Source organism: Tarenaya hassleriana, unplaced genomic scaffold (genome assembly GCF_000463585.1).
Source record: "Tarenaya hassleriana unplaced genomic scaffold, ASM46358v1 Cleome4857, whole genome shotgun sequence".
Classification (NCBI taxonomy): Eukaryota; Viridiplantae; Streptophyta; class Magnoliopsida; order Brassicales; family Cleomaceae; genus Tarenaya; species Tarenaya hassleriana.
The window spans coordinates 1-589 of NW_010967560.1; the positions used below are offsets into that span (position 1 = coordinate 1).

The window sequence follows — 589 nt, forward strand, 5'->3', positions numbered from 1 at the left end:
CCCCCCCCTGCCATTGTCATCTGCATCACCTGGTTCTTGCTTAGCTCCACCCCACTTGATCTCCTTTGCCGTGTGCGACCGGAACCAGAAGATAAAACCTTTGGAAGAGATCTTTATAGCTGCCATGCCACAGACAACCTCACCGAGCGCAGACGCACCAGGATAGCCTGCTTCCAGTAAGCTGTCCGTACTTAGCCCAGTAGAGCCATCATGGCACTCCAGCAGCCACGCGACAATCTTCTTTATCTCTCCTTCAGAGGGTGTTGATCCCAGCACCATAATCTGGTTTTGGTAACACAATGCTGCACCATCGCACTTCACCAGATCCATTACATTGGGGGACTGGGTAAATATCCCAACAGGAGCATCCCGGAGGAGCATATCACATAGAAGGGTCTGCGTGCGGAGGATGTGCCTCTCCTTTGCCTGAGAAGCAAGTTCCACCTCCTTGTTGAGCTGTATGCCGAACACTTGCAAGAGGAATTCGCAAGCATACCTGAGCGGGAAGGGGACGAACCTCGGGCTTGTGTGATGGCAAACCACCAGCCCCCACAGCTTCCTGCCTTTCGGCTGCTGGTCACTGCCAGTG

At 54.0% G+C, this 589-nt stretch overlaps 1 protein-coding gene across 1 annotated transcript; it reads right to left on the reverse strand.

The window, feature by feature from the left end:
• Positions 1 to 29: 29 nt before the first annotated feature.
• LOC109117193 (phytochrome C-like) lies at positions 30 to 585 on the reverse strand (the record flags this gene model as incomplete). The annotated part of the gene is made up of 1 exon (XM_019204003.1): positions 30 to 585. A coding segment is annotated over one exon (556 nt), but the record flags the coding sequence as incomplete, so codon positions are not given.
• Between the last annotated feature and the right edge of the window lie 4 nt (positions 586 to 589).